This window comes from Fopius arisanus, unplaced genomic scaffold, assembly GCF_000806365.1.
Source record: "Fopius arisanus strain USDA-PBARC FA_bdor unplaced genomic scaffold, ASM80636v1 scaffold00018, whole genome shotgun sequence".
In the NCBI taxonomy this organism is placed as follows: domain Eukaryota; kingdom Metazoa; phylum Arthropoda; class Insecta; order Hymenoptera; family Braconidae; genus Fopius; species Fopius arisanus.
Genome location: NW_011887757.1, coordinates 808,644 through 824,931, shown reverse-complemented (window position 1 = coordinate 824,931; position 16,288 = coordinate 808,644). Strand labels below are relative to the sequence as shown.

The window sequence follows — 16,288 nt, the reverse complement described above, 5'->3', positions numbered from 1 at the left end:
TTTAATTTGTGAATTTCGTTCTCTAGCATTCAAGCATTGCCCCGCATTATATCGAGATCACCCCACGATAAACACGAAACGAGTCCCCAATGTGTTTTTTATTAACATTGAAACCGTAAAAAAATTTATTCAAAACATCCAATGTTTACAAAAAATAGAACGAAAAAACTATCGAGTTGAAGATGAAAAAGAATTCTACAATTTGTCAATCCATTCCATTCGAAAAAACTCTGTCCTAGAATAATCCTTTCTCATTCGTCTAAAATATACATTAAAAATTAAACAGTCGGACAAATTCTCGATTCCTTTTCTCCCATCGATTGCGGAAAATTATTTGATTTTCGTTTTGAATCCGAATCTTTAATAAAAAAATCCCGAAGTTCCCGATGTGCCCTCGGAAGAAAATTCAATGAGAAAAAATCGCGAGACAAAAATCGATACTTTTCAAATCGAAAATATCGAATCATCGATATTTCAATTCATAAAGATTTCTAGTGATATCCTCACTGAATTCTCCGATTTATAATTAATTAACTCAGCAATCGATTAATTAAAAATATTTCATTGAAAAGTCCCAAAGAAAAAGTTTTTTAATCGAATTTTCAACGAGAAAAAATCGATACTCTTCCAATCGAAAATATCGAACGATCGATATTTAAACTCATGGATAATGCTCGTAATTTTCTCACCGAATTCTCTAATTTATAATTAATTAACTGAGCCATCGATACTTGAAAACTCGACTTCATTAAAGATTTCCGCCAAAAAATATCCACCATCGAAATCTTGAGAATAATTCCTACTTTGCGTCCGGTAATCGAAGATTTCAGAGAGAATCGAAAAACAGTCCGACTGCGTTATCCGAAGAGACAGAAAACCCACATATAAACAAAATGGCGATCGCTACGAAATCCTAAAAAAAAAGTTAACCTAAAAAAGGAAGTCATACCGATCTAGCCGCTCATACAGAATAACGAATAAAAAAAGAGAAATTCAGGAGAAAGGGGATTCCCTCAAACTCTATGAAACGTGTTTTGGTGTAACGCGCGTGTCAAGTGTGAGTGTACAAAAGAATTTTCTAAGCGTATTATCTTCGTTAATGTAGATTACACATTACTCGTAATTAATATATAATTTTTAATCCCATTTCTCTAATCTTTTGTTCTCATTAACCACTAATCGATTATTTTTAGAAAAAAGGAACAGTACAAAAGAGCTCGTAGGAGCAAATTGGCTAGCGTTTACGCATCTCTCCTCAATTTATAGAAAAATCAGCGAATTCATGTAATCGCAAACGTGTCAGCGTATTACCGTAAATTGGTACGACACTATCACTAGGAATAATTTGATGAATCGGGTTTGCGACTTTACATTTATTCAGATACAAAAATTTATCATTTACCTTTATTAAACATTCTTTATCATTTAATTTTCTACTTCATCCCTCAATCTCCCGCCTCGATTAATGCACTCATTCCCAGCCCACTTTGATTAATCATTAATCATTACAAAAGAGGAACACAAATTAATTCAAGAGAATTAAAGAATCGCACGGGAAATTGCCGAGATTATCTCTCCACGTGTCTCGTGTATTATTTTTTCCCACCTTTTTTTTTGGATTGTGTAGACGCGTGCGCGTTACATCTGACACAAACTAAAATGTTATTATAAAACCCAGGACTCTCGGAAATAAATCTAGAACAATCAATCGAAACGCTCATTCACTAGAAAACACACGTGGGTAAGATTGATAAATTTTAGACTAAAAAAAGTACTTTATATGTGAAAAAATTGATTAATTTAGCCTAGTCGAGTTTTATGAAATTTTTTTTTTGTCCATCTCAATTTTCATTTCGCCATTTTCAATTGGTACCTCGGGGATACTTGCCCTCGAGATACTTAAACTTTCTCGGTTCGTTCTTTATCATTAACAAAGTTAATTGGAGTTGAGAATGGGTGGTGGTAATGAAATTCACCGACGCTGGGGTATTTTATTCGTAACCGTCAGTATTTAAACGTCTTCTCTGTTTAATTGCAATGGATCAGGTGATTAGACACCTTCGATGGGTTTGACTAGTGATCTTCAAGACGGATTATCATGAGAGTTGCTTGAATACTGCGGTTCGATTCTCGTTCCGACGATTCTACCACCCATTATCTCTCTCAATTCTCAGTTCCATTAAAAAACATTGCACTACTCCCAGCTGCTTCTTTTACGAAGTCTTCAGAACTTTAATTAAACTCCTATTAGCTAGATGAAGAAAAAACAGTTTCGCCAATTCTGGTATCTCGATGACTTTTGGTCACTCAATATTTTTTTCTCGTTTATTTGATTTATCAAATGAATTATTTTAAGCACAATTACACTTTATACCTAGTGCACGCGCGGTCAGTCCACGAATCGCCAGAGACAGCCCTGGATATATTTGGAAAATATCTGTTTATTGTTGGTTATTTTTATTGTGTTATCAGTTCGTTAATTTTAATCGCGAGGGATAAATAATTTGAAATTTTGTGCCCGGAATTCTCCGCCGAAAATTGATTGAAATTTATGTAATACGATTTTAATAATTTGTTCATTTTATAAAAACTGAATGGTATGGGTTGAGAATTATCCAAAGAGAGTCAACAATTTAATTAAGGGTTCAAAAATACGAGGTGATCAACAGAGGTGGACACCGCCATTTTGCTTACCACTTCCCTCCGTCGAATAGAATTTTAAACATGGCGGCGCGCTCACCTCGCGTTTTTAAACAATAATTATAAATAATTGCCCCGATGAAATTATTCTCAGTTCATGGCATGTCGTTCGCCTGAAGTGAACAAATTTTTAAAGACATTTTTCAGAAGTTTCTGTCGATTTTTGGCTGAGAATTGAATGATTAAAATTTTTTCCAGCGAATCATTGAATCTTTTAATAGATGAACGAACTGTTTGAACCACAAAAAATCGATCATTCGAAAAAAAGAAGAAATGATTAAAGTCGAAGCCATTCTGTTGTATAATAATTTTCAGGAAAAAGTAAAATGAATTTTTCCCACAATCAGCGACAGTGCGGTACGTCCGGGTGTTCTGTGTGTATCTTTGGTATATGGAGATCTCTACGATTTAAAAATGACAGTAAACGTTTACCTAATTAGAAAATCTTTAGGTAATCTACGATCGAAAAATAATAATTAAAAATCGATTAATTATGTTTAAGTGTTACAAAAAAATAGATTCGTATCGGTAGTACTTCCACGAAGGGGCGACTTGTGCATTCGATTTACTCATACGAGATTGAATCCCGATGTTTTCCAATCGAATTATCGCCTTGATCCAACAGGAAGCTGATTATCTCGTGTCTGTACACCTCGAAGGTAATCGAAAAGTAAAAAAAAAAAAAATGAAAACAGAAATGAGAGTTCACAGGTCACAGAAGCACCTCTCGGCCCTCCGATTTTTCCATCTCCCTCTTCGATTGCACGAGCGTTATATATTTTTTTCGTAGGCTTTTCTCAGTTTTTCCGTCTTTTTTCCTTTTTTTTAAAAAAAATATATATATGTATGTATTAACAAAAAAACAATATCCGGAGTTTGTTTACTATAGACACTAAGGATTCGTTTAAATCTACAATTATGTTTTACGGTAATCAATAACTTTATATAAAAAAATAAAAATTCACTTTAGCGAGAGAAGAAAAATAATGAAAATATTTCGCTGTTGAAATAGAAGAAAAAAAAAAGAACAAATTACTTTAATTGTTGGAGGAGGTGAGCAGCAGTGGCCCTCTATATGAAAATGTGTTTGTGTATGTTTACTATACGCGTTATTCATGAGTATAAATTGTATGTTGCCCCTAAAATTCGAGTCAGTGTTAATAAATTTTCTAGAAAATTGAAGTCGACGATTAAACTGGATGACTCGCGCGTCTCGTCTCCATTAATTATCCCCCTCCCATCCCTCCCCCTGCCCTAAATTTCCTAATGTAAACAAATTCACGTCATAATCACTTCATGCACAATTTTAAAAAATTCCTTTTTCCACTTATTTTCACACGCATATCGATGAAAAAAATCCATCACACGTTTCAATCATTGGTTTTTTTTGTTCACCTCAATTTTATCTTTTTCATAATTTTTCACTTTCTTTAGTCATACTCACAATTACACACTTGCAATCGTACTCCTGAACTAAGACATTTAGACAAGAATATAACAGCGGTATAAAAAACTTTTTCAACACTGAAAAATACAAATCTATCGTTAAATGACTACTTGTTTACGACTCAACCCCATCATCATCGAGTCTAGCTATTTCCATTTTTTTATCCTCAATTTATTTAAAATATTTATAAATATCGAACGAATCGAAACGTCCGAGAGATGCATTTCATTTAATTGAATTTATTTAATAAAACGTTATCTCCATTATCGTTATTATCGATCATTTTCACGTTATTATTACTGGGAATTTTTTTTTTTATAAAATTCTTCTCGACGAAGAAAATAACGCGCGCGTGGAATATGCATTGGATAAATGATAAAGAATTAAATTGTTAAATTGCAATTAGTGATTACTGCATCGGGTGAATGTTTCATTGTTTTGCTTATTTCTCAATTATTTTTTTCGTACGGTGCAATTAGTACCTAATATTTTTTTTTGTTTTCTTCTCAAGTTGCATACCCGAGAGGTACGCCATATAATAAATATTTAAATTATTATTATCAATTATATATTAGTACTATATATATACATACATATGTATATGTTGTATATACATATATCAATATATATATATTATGCTTTATCACACATATTACAAAGGAGGTGATGAATCACATCTAACATATTTTATTATTATTTTTGTTAAACCTCAGTTTCGATCGGTCAACCCTCGAAAAAGGTTTTTCCAATTTTTTTTTTATTCTTTCGGTTATAAATATCTAGTCTCGCCGTGTGTCTGATGCTTGAAAATGCGGGAGTGTGTCCTTTCGGTGGAGAATTCCTCTGATTTGGGAATTTGGGGCACCATTTTTCCGGCGGTCAAGGGGATGGTAATGAGGGTTAATTGAAATTAATTGAATTTATTGTAATGAGATTCTGGGATTTTTCCGTCGAACTCAGAGTCTCTGGAAAATTTCGTAATTTTTTATTTAATTTTTTCATTAATTTCTCCTTTATATTTCTTGTTTAAATTTTTATTTGTTTATGTTGCATTATTTCTATTTTTCTATTTTTCTATTTCTTTTTTTATGATTTTAAATCGATTTTCGTACATCAAAGTTGAATTTCGAATTATCCAGAATTTAAAACACATTATCTGAATTTTTATTTTTTTTTTATCCAGGGAATATAAATTATTTAGATGAAAAATATTGCATTGTTTTTAATTCTTTCAAATTTAAGTTGTTCATTTGAATTTAATTCCAGTCCATCTGTTCTATAGTTTATTAAATTAAAAATTGAACAGAATTGATTTTTAATTTAAAATATCAAACCCCAAATTACATTTCAATAAAACCGCGAATTCCAACGAACAATTTCCCAAAATTTCCATTTTTTGGACTCTCACTAATTCCCATTATCTCAACTGTTACACGGAGAGAAATATTTAGTAAAAATTACGGAACTTTCGGTTCGATTACCGATTACGGAGTCGATACAAAAAATACAAAAAAGTGACGGTATCGTAATTTTTTATTGATAATTATAAAAATTACGGAACACCGCATAAAAATTCCGTGACATTAAATAAAAATTACGTGACACTTCCCTAAAATTTCCGAGAAATTTTCGCTCCAGAATTACAAAAAAAAAACACGTAATTTCCATTGAATATTTTTTTCTGTGTAAAAAACTGAAATATCACTGTATTAAAAAAAAAATCCCCAAAAAATTTCTTTTCAATAATAAAAAAACTAATTGCACCTCAAAAATTCATTGCGCAAAAAGTGATTTCCCGAATTTTCCGTTAAACTTTTGCCAGAAATAAATAAAAAACGAGAAAAACCAAAAAATCTGACGATCCGCTCATTGACCCCCTGACCACCAGGAGCTTAACGATCCTCACGAGCTCATAATCACCATAAAAATCATCAACAAAACAGTTCATGAAAATATTAATGACAATTTCATCCCCCAGAGTCGTCGATTCCCCAGCAATAGCAGCAATTATCATCAAGTGTCCATTGTCCCTCGAGTTGTAATTCCCTCGAATGCCGATGCGCACAGAAAATGTGTGCAGTACCATAACGACACATTATCATTCCCCGATAAAACATTAAATGCACAACTATAAAAATATAATTCTACCCAACAGATTATAGATCCGACGAGGAATAATCCACCGATTGAAACACTCAATTCACCGCAACTGGCACTCAAGACAATTGATTGGATTTTATTTTTCATTTAATTCTTCGACTGAGCATTATTACGACACGTAAAAACATCATTGATGACACAGAGCAGGATAGACAGTAAGCTACACATACCCAATGGCCGAAAAATTACGATCTTTGCTATTACAATTATTACTTTTATTCTGTTTTGTTTATTTAAATTCTAAAAACGCACAGGCGCTGTGTACGGATCTATTTTTATTCATTTACCTCTTTCGTATATGATTGGCATGCAGTCATGCAATCAAAATTGTATTGTTTTTTTTTAAATGTAAATGTGTGAAACGTGCGAAATACATTCTCGGTATTTCAAATATCCGTTTTGAGATATATTTCATTTAAAAATTTTACTTCTTTATGGACAAAAATGTTCTCGTTATGCGCAAACTATTATTTTTATATCTAAAAATTGTATGAATTGATTTATATTTATATTACATATACAATATATATATTTATAAATTTTTCATCCGCGAACGGTTTTTTCTCCAAAGGTCCTATTGATTTTGGGGTAGGTTATTGATACCCGCATTCAATATTTCTTTTTTTTTTATCTAAAAAATTCACATTTGCCTTTGAAATTGCACTAACTAGGTCTTACGACTCTTGTCCCAAATGTTTTTATCGAGAGTTCAAGTCCCGACGTTCAGAGGGGAGACTATTCTTATTTTTTTATTGAAAATTAAAATCGTGCCTCTGAGATTTAAGTCGGATCGCAAACAGGACGAGGCAGTAAATAATTATCGTTTTTCTGGCATTAACTCTCGTGACTCTACAATATGTAAATAGGATGAGAAGCGAAATGAAATGTCTTCAATCATCAATACCTCGCGATCGGTCGAGTGAGATCTAACGATTTTTATTTCATTCTCAAGCTCTGGTTTTGCACTTCAAATCAAAAAAATAATCATTCGATTTCACTCTACGGTTTTTGAGTTACGGATTATTAAAGATGAACTTAAATAAACAATTGAAATTTATAGATTAAATACAATTTTAATACCACATTAACTAGAATTCGTGGTAATTATTAATTTCTAATAAATAATTGAATCTAGAATTGCAAATTCTGTTAAACAATATCGAGATAATATTGCTCTGAGTGCAAAATATTTATTTAAAAATCTCGGCGCACCTGTCCTGCTGTACCCTGTACTCATGAATCTTGCAACAATTGAATTAAAATTCTCCATGCATAATGACAAATTAAATATAAATAATCACCGAATCCCCGAGAACGTCGCGAACAAATCCCCCATTTATTCCCCTATTTAATATATATTTTCCGTTTAATTGAGTTTATTATTTATCTAGAGTACCGAAAAATTTGCCTATGTAACATTCTTGATTTCCACGGAACCGAATTCAGGCTCAACCAGGCGGGAGGAGAGTTCAATGGTTTTACATTAATTGTTTATTTATCTCTCAAAATATCGCGATTCAAATGATCCACGTGACTTGAATATCAGCGATATAATAATCCCCATTTTTCGTTCCTATGTAATTATGCCAGCCATTCCTACGGCGGCGAGCATTATATACAAAAAGGAGACCAAAAAAATAAATATATATATGTGTATATATATGTGGAGATTACTTTGTTTTTTTTTACCATTTTTTTTTGCTTTTCATCTTCACTCTAATCCACTTTTTTTTATTTTTTCGTTAAATTGTGTATAATTGCTTGTGATTATGAAATTGCGCAATTTACTACGTGTCCTCAGTGTATTTTAATTTCAATTCAATTAAACAACTCATCAACGGCAATAATATTATCAATTAATTCACCGATTCTCCCCACTGTTATCGTCTAATTTTATGTATCTGCGCGTGTGCGTGTCGTATCGCCAATTAATAGCAAACATCGATGTTTTATTTAATGTCAAATGTCTGTGTTGTGTGATAATGTTAATGAAACGTTTTTATCTCATTGTCAATTTGAACTACGCGATTGCATTTGTTTGATTATATACACCGAGAAGAAAACGTGAGGGTATTATTATTATTATTTTTTTTTTGGTAATTTTATTGCTTAATTTTTTTTTTCCCATTTTTTTTTTTCGTTTACGTGTGCTTATTTTTGACCGCTGCTACTGCGCGTTAGTGAGGTACATTAAAAGGGTGATGAGAGGGGAGGGCAATTGTTTTTCGGTAAATAGTTCAACTAGGTATTTACAAATTGGTGGGGGGCATAGGGGGATAGGGGCGGGGCGTAGGGGGGCGGTGGTCTTAGGGAAGTATGCAAATCTATTTTTATAAAGACATTGTTCAGTATTTTTTTTTTTTCTCGGCTGAAATTCCAAGCCACAATTGATAAATGAATATTAAACATTGGAACAGACTAGTCTTTATATCAAGAATCGCGTTATTTTTTTTTCTAATGAATCACCCGGTTCATGAAAAATCTACACATTTCATTCAATAAATCAAAGAATAAAAAATAAAAGTCAATTGAATACTGGGAAGAAACTCAAAATCGACGAGGGATTAGAACGAATTCTCGTCTGCATTCAGATTTGACGTTAAAAAAAGAATGAATCAATCACGATTAATTAAACACGAGAGATTCGTGGACTACCCTCCTGTGAGCCGTCGAGTGTTCGAGCTTCTTCTTAGCTCAAAAATATATTAAATAATTGAAAAAAAAAAGAAATAAAAACAAATAAAATAAAGAAACAAAAATAATAAAAAAAAAAAATTAAACTCTTCAACATCATTTTTTCCACCCATTCGTCTTCTGATCCCCAAATACGGCCCAGATATTTGATAAATCTGGTAAAAATCTCGCATCGTAATTCCTTCCCTATTCGAATCGTCTTATTTTAAAAATCCCTTAACAACTAGAGACTGCGATGCTGAGAATAATTTCCCATTGAGGCGAAGCGTGATTTCATTAGTCGATTATTTCGCACTCGTTGCGCAGTTTAATTGAAAAATAATAATGAAAAAAAAAAAGAAAGACAGTAATAATTGTTTGTTTAGCGTCTCGATGAGCCCGAGGATGCATCAGCAGGAATAGTCAGTGCATTCCAGCCTCTCTGAACCAGTGGAAGAGGGTGAGGAAAGTCTTGACTGTCTCATTAAAAAAAAAAAATCCTCTCGATTGTGGAATCCTAATTTTTCCCCCTGTCATCGCCTCCTGGAGACAACTGGAGTGATTCCCCTCGAGATTTATCATTTGCCTTACGTTAATCTTCATATTTAACATTTTGTTTTATCCTTTGAGCCCTCGAATAATCGGGATTACTTTCCCAGGGGCTTTCGTCGGTTATTGGTAATTTAGATTAATTAGGGTGTCGATAGCAGAATTAGATTAGCGATAAGATTCAGTAAATAGTGACAAGTAGATGGTAGAGATAGTTGATAGGTTGGGGGGTGGGGCTCTGGGTAAGAGGCTGGGGTTGACAGTTAATTAGCTAAGGGCCGCGACGATCTTTAGGTGCGATGCAGTTGGGGTTAACACCAGCGAAATGGTACAGCTCTTGGTCGATCTGCGCCTTCTTTAACCAGGGGCTTGTGGAACTCTCGACCCGGCCGCGAGTGAATTGTTGCCCAGCAGTGTTCACAGTAGTACTGAAATTAATCATTTATTCTTATATTTATTTATTGTTCATTGGATTATAATCCAAAACGAGGAACTCGTGTCAATGGCTGGGGAAGAGTAGGAGGAGAATGTTGGATAATTGGGGAGTTATTGATTGGGGATTTTATATTTTAATAGTTGTATTCAAAAGTTATTTAATTTGTGGGGTAATTTTCCTGGGAACTTACCTGAAGGCAGGTTACATTTGCACAGAAGAAAGGCGCGAATTTGCCACCACAACGTTGTCCTTGACATTCATCACACATTTGATCATCGAGAACGTAGGGTTTCACCTCGACCTTCAAAAAAATTAAATCGAAAGTTCAGGTGAGATCGACTGCTTAGTAAAAATGATTTGACAAAAATTTCCTCTTGAAGGCATTCAAATTCAAATTTTAATCCACATTTTCAGATTTGCCATTCGATTTTCAATTCCTTTTTGCCGAACTACTGAATGAAAATTTAGAAATCCATTAATTATTATTAATCTCTACATTTTTCGGTGGGAGCATAAATTTAGAACTTCTCTAGCACACTGTCAAAACTATCCACTTGAATTTTCCGGAATACCTCTGAATCTGAGACAGATATCGAAATTTTTCTTATGACCTTTTTTATAGAGCGAAATAAGAGCTACAAAAAAGGTCTTATCTAAATTTTTTCTACCTCCCCCACATTCTGAGATATTCCACAAAAACTTGAAGTAAGCAGATAGAGAGTAACAAGTCGATAGCCAACAGCTAACTTTTTCCAAAAGCGTTTTATCTCAGTATCAATCAGATATAGCTAAATTTCCGAAAAGATCTCTTTTACAGACAAAACCTAGCTCTACAAAAAAGGACTTATCAAAAATTCCGCCATCTCTCATAGATTCATAGTTATCGGTGGAAATCTTAATGACTGGTTGGAATGACGTTTTACTGTTCTAATTTCAGGCTCTTGGGGAGGCTTTGGGTAAAAAAAGGACCCTGAAGGGATGCTCACCCTCTTGTCAATATCACCATGCTGCAACTGTACAAATCTCGCCGATATGGCACTGATGTAACTCTGTTGATTGCTAAAAGCAACACGTCCAGCCCCTTTGGGATACTTGAGCTCTGGATCGGTATCAATTCCAGCGTAACAAACACCCCCGTAAAGCCGATCCATTATCATGGCAAGCTCGACAGCTTTCAATGGCCGTGGTACACCCCCAACAAACACTGTTTTTCGTGGATCAAGTGTCATCGATGCATCAAGAACGAAATCAGCATCGCTCAAACGCCAAGGGCGTATCTGCACGGGTTTGTCTTTAATTGTTGGAGAACTCACACACAGGTAGAGCTTGTCATCGTCCTGGATGCATGCATCGATCAACTGTTGCACTGAACTCTCGTCCTGAAATATATTCGCAATATTAATTGCGATCATGTCAACAAAACTGCAACAATAAGTCGCAAAAACATGTTTTCTTTGAGCGGAATTGAGAAAAGTGGGACGTATTCGATGGTCAATAGCTCGGAAACCGCAAAGTGAAAACTATTGATTTTTCTCTCATTACGAAGATTAAAAACAGACCTTCAAGACGAGAGAAAAATCGATACTTTTTAATCGACAGATCGCAAGTTATTGATGATTGAAGACCGTCCTTTTTACTGCACTCCATTCTTTTTTAACAAATGACAGGATACCATTCATTTTCTAATTAAAATTCGATTTATTGTAGAAGAGTTGAAGTGATAAATTTAATCAAAGGAAATCTGTGGTTTTCATGTGGAAATTTATTGTACGATAGACAAACGACGAAACAGGAAAATTTCTGATTAAAAAAAATCTTCATCTGTAAAAATCGGATTTGACCGTTTCGTAATTCTCGATCTCGAAAACTATCGATCTCAGGTGAAAACACTATAGACATTTTTTGTAGCTGATTAAATTTCGGATAGAAAATATTTTATGACATTTTCTCCGTAAACTGATGCTTTTCGGATAAATCGATATTGAAGAAAACCATAAAATAGTAATTATTTCAATTTCAATTATTTTACGGTTTAATGCAAATAATCAGTAGAATTAAAACAGTAAAAAATAATATTGACCTGGAATAGTAAAAAAGCGTATCCCTTCGGTGGAAAGTACGATTTGCTTTCGGCCTTGTGTGGCCAGTCAACGACCAGCTGCCCAAATCGCCGGAAACTAGCTGTGATTTCGTCTGTGAAAAAAGGTAAAAAAGTTTTCAAAAAATAGTAGATTTGTCTCGCCTTTTGATTTCGTTTCGTCTCACTGATTATGTAGAACAGTGCACTCCAATAAAAATAAATACAGTGTAACGGTTTGAAGGCAATATTCGTATTGTCATTAAATTAATCAGCAATAATAATTAAATGAAAAATTCAAGTTGAAATTTCATCTCAAATGTATCTAAATTATAATCAGAATATATCTTCAATGCAATGGGTGATCAGCCCAGATATATCCGCCCAGATATATCGAAAATATATCCTGAATAATGCATTATTTACAGAAATTAATGCGACATAATTATATTCGGATATAATTGATATATATTTATGGATATATATTTTTGTTATCATGGGATATATTTTAGAAGACATCTTAAGAATTATTAATACCTTCATCGATGTCTGGTGGTAGACCTCCTACGAAGACCTTCCGAGAGAATCTTTCACCGGTTTCGCTGCCCTGACTGTGGGGACTGCTACGACTAGGGGATGATAAAGGGGCATTTTGGGGTGCATTCATGCCCCCACTGACCCCAACACCAACCCCTACACCGACGCCCACACCATCCAGTTGTCCTGGAGCGTTTGGATCCTCCAGAAGAGTTCCCCCTTGCTCGTCCAGTCCTGGGAAGAACGGTGATTTGCCTGGAAAAGAAAGTTATTCATTAATTCACCAGTTGTCCTATTGATTCCAGAAGGTATTTATTTTTTCAACTATTTAATGAATCAATAGTATTTATTTTTTTAATGATTTAATTAATCAATCTGCTAATTTTTGTTGTAATTATTGTAGAAATGTCTGATGAACAGATTTATTTCGGTGAATTTTTGGGAATATCTTCCAAACTGAGCGAGATAATGAAATTTTTGATAAAATCTTTTTTGTAGAGCTACTTGAGAACTACAAAAAAGGTAATAACAAAAATTTCGCTATGACCTTTCTTTGTGCGGTAAATATTTAAAAAAATGTCGGTGTAGAATTTGTGAGTCATTTTTTTTTCCGGCGAGTTTTTCGGGAAAATCTCCGAAACAGAGAGAGATAGTTAAATTTCGGTGCAGACCTTTTTTGTAGAGCTTATTGAGAGCTACAAAAAATGTTATCACGAGAACTTCGCTGTCTCCCTTGGTTCTGGAGATATTATCAGAAAATCGAAGGGCTCGGTGAATTCATTTCCTGTTATCACTTTTTTACGGATTTTTCTCAAATTTGGAAATATCGAAAAAGCGGAGAGACTCAATGATAACCAACCGAAACGTTTCCTAATCGGAAATTTCACTCTTCTCACGGAAGTTGCCATCCCAAGATTCAGAATTCCCCACAGCTGATACTCCAGATCACAATGTATTCAGGGAAAAAACGCGCTGTCGTTGAACGTCAGTCTCTTATTGAAATCGTCGTTATGGGGAACGATAAAAAAACACAGAAAGGGAACACACGGGAATATCCGGGGACACGAACTGAATCGAAGAAAGGAGCATCGGGGCTATCCCCAGAGACGATTGCAATCCAATGATGACAAGTGAATGCAGAGGGAGGAGCTCATTTCAGCTCATCTTTTAAAATTATTAGTCAAATTTTCGGGTACTCGAAAACAATTCCTCGAAATTTTCGTAGCTCTCCAAAAAAAATTAATTTAACCCAAAATTACCAATTAAGAAATGTTTAATTGAAAGTGCACTATAAAAAAAATAACAAACAGAATATTTGAGTCGATTTTTTTAACAATTTGTAAAATTTTTTGGGATGTAATTCTCTGGAATTTTTCTACTTCTCATTAAAAATTGATTATTTTAAATTATTATAAAGAAATAGTAATTCAACGTAAAAGTGAACAGCAGAATATTTATTTAATAAGAAGTCAAAAATATTTCTGGTCATTCAGATATTTTTAACACTTTTTTAAATTTCGCGGATGAATAATAACTTATGTAACAAAAACTTAATTTAATGCAAAAATGATAAGTCGACATTTCACAGAGAATGGGAAATAAAAGAGGCGAATAAACAGTTTTACTAATTACTGAATTATTTAACATTTCGCGTTATCACGAGAATAATTTAATATTCAATTGGACTCGACACTCGATTCCCGCGCGTTTATTTACATATCACTCAGCAACAGAAGGGCGTAACAACGAGAAATATCTACAACGTAAATTTCCGTCTTTTTTTTTTAAACAATTCGTTTTGTCAATTAAATTTCACATAATCACAGGGCGAAACATTCCGTAAAAATGCTGGACTATTTCACTAATTGCTTTTCAAAATCTAATAGTCACGTTTTTTTCTGATAATTGTTATTGAATAATTCCCTTAATTAGCGAGTCAAATTTTTTTCCTCATACCTATACACCACATGGATTATCGATCGTCAAGGCTTTATCGAAAGGAGAAACAAGAATCGATGTCAGAGTATTGATTAAAAATCGACTGATCGCGACGGAGAGTTGACGCCAAAAAAAATTCCCACAAACTCCAATCGTCGAATGAAAAAAAAAAAAGACCGAGCCAGAGCTAAATGACAGTGGAAGGGGTAATAGTAGCTGTCAATTTTGACAACAACGCGGCAACATTGCATTCATTCCGCGAAAACAACACAGAAATGAGAATTCTTGTTTCGAGGAATTCATATTTACGGAAACTACCGGAATTCCCGGAAACACCGGATTTTTTTTCGCTTATTTTCCCGCGATTTTCCTCAAATAAAAATAAAATATTAATATTAATCAATAATAATAATTGTTCCTAATTAATTAATATTAATTATTACTGTTGTCTACAGTAGATTGAAAAGAATCGCGATTACTTTAATGGATAATTTCTCTTTATCGACCATTTTTAATTGTCTAGAAAAAATTTGTTATAAAAAAACAAGGAATTCCCGGATTTTCAATAATAATTCCTAATTATTCTGTCACTCAATGCAGTAATTTTCCAAATAATTTAACAATAAATTAAGTGTCAACAGTCTGTCATTTAATTAATCTACTTTAATGTATTTAAATTGTAATTTATTTTCATTGGATGATTGGATTTGATTTAACTGTAAAGTTTCCATGAAATGAGCGTGAAAATGGGAAAATAATTAAACGAAAATAAAGGGAATTCTCGGCTTTCTCCTAGGGAATAATTTCCCGTGAACTCGATGAAAACCGAGAAAATAAAAATAGAGAACAATGAACTCCGAATTTTCCTGAGTAAGACCGCTTACACTCGGACCATTACGCGAGATGTTGTTTTTTTTTATTTCTTCGGAGTAAAAGGGATGAATAAACATTGAAGATGTGGGAGGAAAAGCGAGTCAGCTGGCGATAATGACAGAGTTGGAAAAACAGCGGAAAGCCTCATTTCTTTTCTCCTCGTTTCGTTTTATTTTGTTAGCTTTTATTCTATTTTTCTACGAGCTCCTATTTTCATCGGTCTCTCCGGGCGAGTAATTACATCGAGATAGAATTCAAAAGGTGCCACTACAATATAAACCTTTTCTCAAATATTTTTTTATCATCAAAGAAGACATTATCATGAAAACAAAAGAAATTTCTTCAATTTTTGATTTTTCTTTGATTTTTTCCTTCTGTTTTTACAAAACGGGCATTAACATTGATAATTCTTTTGTACATTATTATCATTGTTATTATTGTTTACTAACATTTTATCATAATTACCAAAAAGCATTTTTTTTTATTGAAAAACGAAAGATTTCCGCAATTTTTGATTTTTCTGTTAATTTTTTTAACATAAATTACATAAAAACGGGCATCAACATTGATAATTCTTTTGTACATTATCATTGTTACTATTGTTTACTAACATTTTATCATAATTACCAAAGAGCAATTTTTTTTATTGAAAAACCAAAGATTTCTGCAATTTTTGATTTTTCTGTTAATTTTTTTAACATAAATTATATAAAAACGGGCATTAACATTGATAATTCTTTTGTACATTATCATTGTTATTATTGTTTACTAACATTTTATCATAATTACCAAAGAGCGATTTTTTTTATTGAAAAACGAAAGATTTCTGCAATTTTTGATTTTTCTGTTAATTTTTTTAACATAAATTATTGTAATTTATGTTTTAATAAATAAGTTT

The 16,288-nt window shown here is 33.1% G+C and overlaps 1 protein-coding gene across 1 annotated transcript in view; it reads right to left on the bottom strand.

Moving 5' to 3' along the window:
- Positions 1 to 7,532: 7,532 nt before the first annotated feature.
- Positions 7,533 to 16,288, bottom strand: part of orb2 — a 110,730-nt gene continuing 101,974 nt past the window's right edge. The window contains exons 4-8 of the mRNA XM_011300534.1: positions 12,580 to 12,834; positions 12,046 to 12,158; positions 10,952 to 11,344; positions 10,156 to 10,266; positions 7,533 to 9,957 (exon numbers count right to left, since the gene is read on the bottom strand). Of these exons, the coding sequence (XP_011298836.1) occupies positions 9,841 to 9,957; positions 10,156 to 10,266; positions 10,952 to 11,344; positions 12,046 to 12,158; positions 12,580 to 12,834 (989 nt within the window). The 3' untranslated portion in view covers positions 7,533 to 9,840. The remainder of the gene's footprint in view (positions 9,958 to 10,155; positions 10,267 to 10,951; positions 11,345 to 12,045; positions 12,159 to 12,579; positions 12,835 to 16,288) is intronic.